General features: G+C 36.0%; 2 protein-coding genes across 2 annotated transcripts; one reads left to right on the top strand and one right to left on the bottom strand.

Moving 5' to 3' along the window:
• Positions 1 to 25: 25 nt before the first annotated feature.
• LOC111382931 (ras-related protein RABA1f) lies at positions 26 to 1784 on the top strand. The gene is made up of 2 exons (XM_023006973.1): positions 26 to 415; positions 962 to 1784. The coding sequence occupies exons 1-2, from the start codon at positions 195 to 197 to the stop codon at positions 1392 to 1394; spliced, it is 654 nt and encodes a 217-aa protein (XP_022862741.1). The 5' UTR covers positions 26 to 194; the 3' UTR covers positions 1395 to 1784.
• A 3060-nt stretch (positions 1785 to 4844) lies between these two features.
• On the bottom strand, positions 4845 to 8891 carry LOC111382935 (receptor kinase-like protein Xa21). The gene is made up of 3 exons (XM_023006977.1): positions 8341 to 8891; positions 6188 to 8254; positions 4845 to 5517 (listed from the first exon to the last, which is right to left on the bottom strand). The coding sequence occupies exons 2-3, from the start codon at positions 8202 to 8204 to the stop codon at positions 5129 to 5131; spliced, it is 2406 nt and encodes an 801-aa protein (XP_022862745.1). The 5' UTR covers positions 8205 to 8254; positions 8341 to 8891; the 3' UTR covers positions 4845 to 5128.
• Between the last annotated feature and the right edge of the window lie 332 nt (positions 8892 to 9223).

Raw genomic sequence — 9223 nt, 5'->3', positions numbered from 1 at the left:
AGTTTTTAAATTTTCATTCAGTGACTAGAACAATTGACTCGCTTTCATATATTTGTCTTCTTTGTCAGTCCTTTCCGAGAGGCACGCAGTCATCTTGATTTCACCTCAGATTCACACTCACTCCTCGTTCTACAAACCCCAGATTTTCATACATTCAGTGTGTGTATACACACACACAAACTCCAGTAAGTAAAATGGGTGCATACAGAGCGGACGACGACTACGATTACTTGTTCAAGGTGGTGCTCATCGGCGATTCCGGTGTCGGAAAATCGAATTTACTGTCCAGATTCACCCGCAATGAATTCAGTTTAGAGTCTAAGTCGACTATCGGTGTTGAATTTGCCACTCGTAGTATCCGCGTTGAAGATAAAGTTGTCAAGGCCCAGATTTGGGACACCGCCGGACAAGAACGGTACACACCTAATTTTTTCTATACTTTTTATGCACATATTTGGTGAGTGAATCGATATCTGGGTTTATTGAAATTTACAATGATGTGCAATTTTTAATTCAGAAATTTGAGATCTGGGATGGTGATTGAATGTAGATATAAAGTTTAGGTTACTTGATGTGAATTCATTTCTAGTGGATGAATGTGGTTTCCCCCTTTTGGTCTATGTATGGAGTGAGATTTTGATGATGCAAAATGAAACCTTTCTTGTTGCATTGTTTTAATTTAAATCTGATAAATTAGTCATAGTGATTTCCTCTCATGTTTTTAGATTTCTACACATCATCTTTGCAATTTCTCCCGTCTCCTGAATATTATGTTAATACCTGTTTCCATTCAGAACCACAACGTTTCATCATTATTGTGTTTACGAATTATGAGGTCAAGTCGTGCTTTAGAAACTGTCTCAGTCCAACTTTCATGGTACTTTTCCTCCTTGTTCAATATGAAACTTTGTAATTATCCTATTGTGGGAATATTTGTCTCAATGTATGCTTTTTGCTGAAGATATCGTGCAATCACAAGTGCCTACTATCGAGGAGCAGTTGGTGCTTTGCTAGTCTATGATGTTACACGTCATGTGACATTTGAAAATGTCGAGAGGTGGTTGAAGGAGCTCAGGGATCACACAGATTCAAACATTGTTGTCATGCTTGTTGGAAATAAAGCAGATTTACGTCACTTACGGGCTGTTTCCACAGAAGACGCGACAGCATTTGCTGAAAGAGAGAACACATATTTTATGGAAACCTCGGCCCTGGAATCTATGAACGTAGAAAATTCATTCACAGAAGTGCTCACTCAGATATACCGTTTTGTCAGCAGAAAAGCTCTTGAAGTTGGTGATGATCCAGCAGCTTTACCTAAGGGGCAGACCATTAATGTAGGCTCAAAAGATGATGTTTCAGCAGTAAAGAAGGTTGGTTGTTGCTCTGTTTAGAAGAGTGTCAAGATCGAAAGCATCTCAATTTTTTCAGTCTTAACAGTCACCAGGTTGTGGATTTTCATCCTGTATACATTGACCACATGGATTGGTTAGCCATCAAAGTTTTAGTTAATTGACATACAAAAATATGTCCAAATCAGGACACAACTCCTTGGTCATATCACTCATTATTTTTATAGTCATTGTCATGGTCTCTTGTTTCTTTGTGGTGTCTATTGTTAGTCTTAGCCAGTTATGAAAATCTCGCGTGAGATTACATCGCTTCTGGTTTGAGTATGGACGTGCAACAGTTATGACTTCTATCTATGTATTCTGATTGATTTTCGGATTTTTCACTTTGAACATTAAAATTTCTTTGGATTCATACGTTGTATTGCCCTGAAAGATCTTTAGATTTTGAGGAAAAAAACTTCAGTTCCAATCGTCTTGAGCCTAATTAGATCGTTCCATGTTGAGCCTTTACTCGGGCAAATCAACCGTGCATTCAAGAGCTAGTTGCTTGATTGATTAAGAGGATTCTCTTTAATATAATAAAGAACTCCTTTAACTTTAATATTCTCTCCATATTGGTTGAGTATATAACATCTACAATTTGCATTATTTCATTCCCTAATACAAGCACCCATCTCATCAAGGTTAACTCATCTAGAAATACTAATCATGTTTCTAGTGGTGGCGAAGGTAAATAAGCGTAAAATGGCCTGCGCAAGTTTAGAAAATGCGTCTATGCCGAGGTTAGAGCTTTAGTGTCTTAGAGATGTTTAATAAGTGATGGATCATAAGGAATAATTCTATTTATCATCGATGGCGATCACCAAGTGTAGTATTTGATGATGATCACTAGTAATGACTAGTAGCATTACTCGAGCAAGGAGCATTGTTTGGATTTGAGCAAATTAGTGACATATAGTTTTTAAGATTGGTTTTACTTTATTTAATTAATATAAAAATTCATACGGTTGGGGATCTACGTTTCGAAGTATAAAATCTAAATTGAGGACGTTAATCAAGGGGTACTTTGGTCAAATAGTGTAATTTAACCAAAATACCAAAGTCTTGAAAACTTGAGACTGCTTGACTTGGATCAACTGCATTTCTTTTTTCCCACCTTGATTCAGTATGGTCAAGTTTGTTTCCTCGTGCACATGCAGAAATGATCAACTCGACGCCAATAATGAAAATTAAGGAACAGAAGCTGAATTTAAAGAACATTGATAGCGATTTAAAGAAGTTTCAAGCATGCACCGATGAAGCTGTAAACCAGGATGCAGTTTCATCAGTGAATCCGAAAGACCTATTGCCTCTGTCTTACTGATGCTAAAAATAATAATAATAATAATAATAAATCACTTGAGATCTTCTTAAGCTTTATTACATGTTCCATATTGAACCTTTTCTCAGTCAAATCAGCTGTACATTCGAGAGCTAGTCGCATGATTGATTTGAAGTAGCTCTCTTTAGCTTTAATATTTTCTTCGTTTTGGTTGAGTATATCCACATCTACAATCTGCATCATTTTACCAGGGAATAATTTGAATATCCATCTCCTCATGGTTAATTTCCTATTAATATATCATCTGTGGGCTTCCTTTTTGTAAATGTTTACATCAACACAATCCCATAGCTATAAAATAGTCGATATTTATCCAAAATGATCCATACTTTACAAAATATGGATATCTGATCAAATTAACAGGCAAAATCTGAAAATGGGAAGTAACTAAGAAACTGGTGAAGAAAACACTGAGAGCAAAGCACAACAAGGCTTTTGCCTTATCTGATACAAGGAAGTACTTAAATGAATGCCTTACTGAAGTTCTTTTAAATTTACCCCATCAATTTAAATGAATACACTGGTGAATGACACACATGCACAACTATGACGTGTATTAAACTTAGCTCTAGTCGACAAAAGAATTTACCAGGTGTCATATACCTAATGGCGCCGAAAGTCTTGATCTGTGAAATTCTCTGGTCTTCCATGAAGAGCTTGGTGATGCCATAATATCCGACAAGGGCCAGCATAGTTTTATCTAGAAGTACATTTCTCGGCTTCAGATCATAGTGGACAATTGGGACGGGATATCCATGACGCCGTAGATATATCAATGCGGACGCACATCTATCATTATTTCTAATCTTTAAAATATATTTAGGTAGTAATTGCACGAGTTCAACAAATTGTTAAGGTTTCCATTAGGCAAGTGATGTCAACGAGCCAAGTCTAGTTGACTCGCAAGCCGAAACTCGAGGCTCGGGCTTGGCTCGAGTAAAAATGGTTTGAGATTTTTTTGGCCCGAGCCTAGACCAAACAGAGGCGGCTAAGTAGCTGCCTGCTACACGTATTTTTTTAGAGGCCTGGACGGCCTAAAATGGCTAGTGACATGAGCTGATAAGCCATGCGATCTGGCCAGAGCTCTGGCCGACACCCCAAAATGGGGCTTGGACTCAGCCGGCGAGCTAAATTAATATCCCTACATTAGGCATATATTCTAAGCGTCATTTTTTTTAAATCTTGGTTAGATCAATGACTATTTACCTTGACAAGATTTATGTGATAAATGTTTGCACATAATTTGGCACTCAGCATCAAGGCTATCAAGTGCACCTTTCACATCTAAATTAGAAACCTTAACAGCAGCAACTATCCATATTGAAGAATATATCCTTGTTTACCAAACCAATACTACCTCTGCCAATCAGATTATCTTTATCGAAAATTATTGATAGAATTAAGAACTTCATAAAATTAAATCCTCCTGTAGTGAAGGCAATATGGGAACTCGATTGATCTGGATGAGGTTTGTTTGTATATGTCTCACAAACCATAGTAATTACTACACTTGCTACCAAGGCACAGGATGGTAAAATATATTTCAGGCAGTTAGTCTTGATAGATGATTTTGACGCCTTTGCATGGCATGACCAATTGAGATGCTCCACATAATTCTTCATTGCCTATGAAAAAATATTCAGTTAAGTTCTTAAAAAATTTCATTGGTTGAAAAGATGAAATACACGAAACATTCAAGGTTCTCCAATGACTTTTGGGGATCATACCAGAAAGATTGTTATGAAATAGATCCAATTATTTCAATTCCTTCATATTAGCAAATGAGTCAGCTATTAGACCATAAAACCTGTTGTCTTTGATAATGTTATAATTATCAAACTCTGCAAATGCCCAATAGTGCTTGAAATATCACCTAAAAACTGATTTCTTGGTCGATATAATGCTCTGAAGCTCTTCATGCTGCCAATTTCTGGAGCTAGAGAACCAATGAGAAAACTATAAGACAATCAAAATTTGAAGTTCTTTATTGTACCACAAGGTCATCGGCATAAATAAATTCATCGTAGTGAAGTAAGGTTTCCTCAACACCCTGGTAACTGTTGAAATCATAAAAATAAAATAAAATTGATGTTTCACCATATGCACATGGCTTAGGCTATTGAAAAGACATTTTCATTGATCTTTCACCAAATCCACATTTTCTACATATCAGTAACAAAATAAAAATCAGACAATACAGGCACTATAAATCAATAAAACAGTACACGCGAAATAACGACTTTAAAGCACCAAAATATATGAAAGTTAAGCTGTAAAACCAACATTATTAAAGATATGATATTCTTAAACATGCTTCCGGTTTCCTGAAGCGCCATGCTATTAAAAAACCCATTGGCTTGGGACCATTGCTAGCTGTGGTCACAGGTTGTCAGGCCTAGGGTCCCTGTTGAACCAATGCATCCCGACTTATACGCATAGTTATGCCTGGAGGAAATTCGATTTTGATCTTCTGGAGCCTTATTAAAATATCTTTCATTTTGAGCCTCTCCTCGGGCAAATCACTTGTGCATTCTAGAGCCAACCCCATGATTGATGTGATGCATCTCTCTATAGATCGAATATTCTCTTCAACTTCGTCCACTACATCAATGTCTACAATTTGCATTATTGCATCTGGGAATGATTCAACCACCCATCTCCTCATAGTCAACTCTCCTTCAAATATAGGATCAGTGGGCTTCTTTTTGGTAAACGTTTTCATCAACATAATCCCATAACTGTAAACATCTGCCATTGTTGATATGAGTCCTGTTGATCCATACTCTACAAGTTGACACATGTAATCAAATTAACATGTTAAATTTTAAATGATAAAAAAATAAATGATAAAATTAAGTAAACAAGAAAGCGCTGAAAGAAGAACTATGGCTTTGCCTGAGAATTACTTAAAAATGCTAAACCTGTAAGTTGCAAAAATTTACACCTTCAGTTTCCTTTGTCGTCTTTTTAATTATTTGACTCACTTACTGACCTAATAAAAAAATAATTGAATAAAAAACAATAAGAAGATTAAAAGAATATAATCATACTAATCTTTCTTTCTTGCTTTATTTTTTTGTAAGTAGATTGACATATTGAGAGCCCTCATCTGTGATATTTTTGATAGATCGAAACAATATTTTTGCACTAAATATACCACTAGCTTGACACTTAGTGAAATTATAAGCATAACATCTTATCTTATATATAAGTTGAAGAATATGTTGAATCACACGAATTTCTGTGTGAATTGAATTTTATTCATCATTGAATCCTGTATTTATATACAAACGAGTGGAAGGAAATAAAGAAAATAATCTCATAAACAAGGAAAGCTAATAATTCTACCTAACTATGGAAATAATTAAATATGGTAGAGTAATTATTCTAAAATAATGCATAAACTCTAGCAATTACTGGGTTTTCCACATAAGTATGTTACAAAACATTTTACCTGGTGCCATATAACCAATGGTGCCCAAAGTCTTGGTTTGTGAAATTCTTTGGTCTTCTTTAAAGAGCTTTGAAATTCCGAAGTCCACCACACGGGCAACCATATCTTCATCTAGAAGTATGTTGTTGGGCTTTAAGTCACAATGGACAATTGGGGATGTATACTCATGATGCAGATACTTCAATGCACTTGCCACATCTATCATTATTTCCAATCTTTGCACTATATTTTGGCAGTAGTCGGAAGAGTATAACCAACTGCTAAGATTTCCTTTAGGCATATATTCCAACACCAAGGCTTTGAGATCAAGGTTAGAACAGCATGTAATTACCTTGACGAGATTTCTGTGTCTAATGTTGCACAATATACTGCACTCAGTATCAAAGCTCTTGAGCGCACCTTCCACATCTAAATTGAAAACCTTAATAGCTGCAATTGTCCCATCAGAAAATAAACCCTTGTATACTGAACCAATACTGCCTCTGCCAATTAGATTCTCTTCATCGAAGTTATTAGTAGCACTAAGAATTTCATAATATGAAATCCTCTTGATGGTGAGGGCAATAGGGAAACTGGACTGAGTCGGAAGAGGTTTATTTCTATTACATCTCACAAACCAAACAACAAATATTACTATACATGCTACTAATGCACATGATGGTAAAATATATTTCAGATACCTTGTCTTGCTTGATGATTTTGATGTGATACTTTTACATGCCACGACCATGAATCGAGATGCTCCACATAATTCCCCATTGCCTATGAAAGAATCTCTTGTCAAGTTTTTAAAAGGTCCTCCATTCGGAATTTCACCCCCAAGTTTATTGAATGAGACATTAAAATATTTAAGATACTCAAGTGACTCCAATGACTTGGGGATCAGACCAGAAAGATTGTTATGAGATAGATCCAAGTACTCCAATTCTTTCAAATCACCAAATGACTCGGGTATAGGACCATGCAAATTATTGTTTGATAATGTTAGATTTTGCAAACTCTGAAGTTCCCCAATGTTGGTAGGAATATCTCCCGAAAACTGATTTTCTGACAGATGTAATTCTCTCAAGCTCTTCAGGCTTCCAATTTCTTGAGAAAGAGAACCAATGAGCAAATTATGAGACAACTCCAAAATTTGAATTTCTTTGTTGCTCCACAAAGTTGATGGTATAGTAGAAGTCAATCCATTGTAATCTAAATAGATATTTTGTAAGGAACTAATGTTTCCCAAACACCACGGCAGCTGTCCAGAGAGCTGATTGTTTGTAAATTGTAGGTAATATAGATTTACCATATTGCAAAGGTTGACAGGTATTGACCCCCAGAGTTTATTCTTTCTAATTATGAGCTTTTGCATCTTCCTCATTTGACCCATCGTGTCAGGAATTGTTCCTATCAAATCATTTCCTCCCATTGCGAAGTAAATTATGTTGCTCAGATTACCAATTTCACTCGGAATCATGCCTTTAATGCCACAGAAGCCAGCAGTGATTGTTTCAACAGACTGTGAGAAATTACCCAAGACTTTAGGAAGCATTCCGTTAAAAGAATTAAATCCAAAACGTAGGATCTTCAACTGTCTACAATTTGTCAATGGGCTAAGAAAATCTAATTCCACCATTGAAGGATCATTTGTCAACTGATTATACTGCAAACTTAGTGTTTGGAGGTCTCGTAAGTTTCCAAGAGTCATGGGTACTTGTCCACTGAACGAGTTCTGAGTAAGGTCCAATGTAGAAAGTTTAGAAAAATTTGAAATACCGCTAGGTATTTCTCCACTTAACAGGTTACCAGCAAGATAGAGACTTTCGAGAACAGGAAGTCCATTGTTCAGTGATGATGGAAGATTGCCTGAGATTTCATTCTGTGTTAACGACAATAGTATTAAATTGGAGAGATTGAAGATGGATTCAGGTATTTCACCCACAAGATGGTTCACCGGAAAATCTATCGTTTTTAAAAGTGATAGATGTCCCAATTCTTGCGGAATCTGTCCTTGAATATTGTTCGTGTCCATATTAAATATCTCCAAATTTGATACATTGCCAATTGAATATGGAATAGTACCTGTACGAGATATTTGTTGAAACTTTCAACTGAGAATAAATTTCCATTGACAGTAACAGAACAAAACTACTGAGGTAGAATAATACCTGTCAAGTTATTGCTGCCCAATTCCAACCATTGAAGTGACAATAAGTTTCCAATTCCATTTGGAATACTTCCTGTGAATCCATTATAGCAGATATCAACTTCGATTCTCTTAAGTGCCGGTAGAATTTCAAATCAAAGAAATTTCATTGTAATGACAATGATAGGTTTAAAAATCATATGCTCTTAAATTAGAAGTCCTGCAAGAAGACTCATGTGGGGACAGTGTCATAGAAACCACAAAGAAGAGGCTCTCATGTGTGCAAACAATAAAAATGCTATTATTTTAAAGATAATGCTATTTGTAAATACTACTAATGGACTTTATTCTTTGTGACTGTGGGATTACTATTATTAAGATTAGTAGGCGTTAGTTTAGTTAGTTAAAAATTAGTTACAGTTAGTTAAATGACAGCTGGTTCAGTTTGTTTAGTTTTCATTTTTCCCGCCTTCTTTCATTGCTATTTATAGCACTTGTACAGTTCATTCAGTGGTTGAATAATATACTTCATTTTCCTAAATCCTCAAAATGGTATCAGAGCTAATACGCTCTCAGCTCCGCCATTAGATTCCGGCAGCAAGTCATTGGATTCCGGCAGATCAACCGACTCATTATGGCAGACACCTCAGATCAGAATCCATCAAACCAAAATTCGTCCTCATCAATGAGTCATTCCGCCATTGATGATGGCTCTAGTCCGTATTATCTTCACCACTCAGACAGTCCAAGTCTCATTCTCGTTTCACGGCCTCTAACAAGTGAGAATTACAAGCTCATTCTCGTTAAAATTTATTGAATGAGAAAAACTTGAATTACAAGCTCCATGAAAGGAGAAATTAACACTCCATGATAGGAGGAGAAACACTCCACAAAGGGAGGAAATA

The sequence above is a fragment of the Olea europaea genome, unplaced genomic scaffold, assembly GCF_002742605.1.
Source record: "Olea europaea var. sylvestris unplaced genomic scaffold, O_europaea_v1 scaffold2587, whole genome shotgun sequence".
In the NCBI taxonomy this organism is placed as follows: domain Eukaryota; kingdom Viridiplantae; phylum Streptophyta; class Magnoliopsida; order Lamiales; family Oleaceae; genus Olea; species Olea europaea.
The sequence above is the reverse complement of the archived record's forward strand: the minus strand, read 5'-3'. Positions and strand labels throughout refer to the sequence as shown.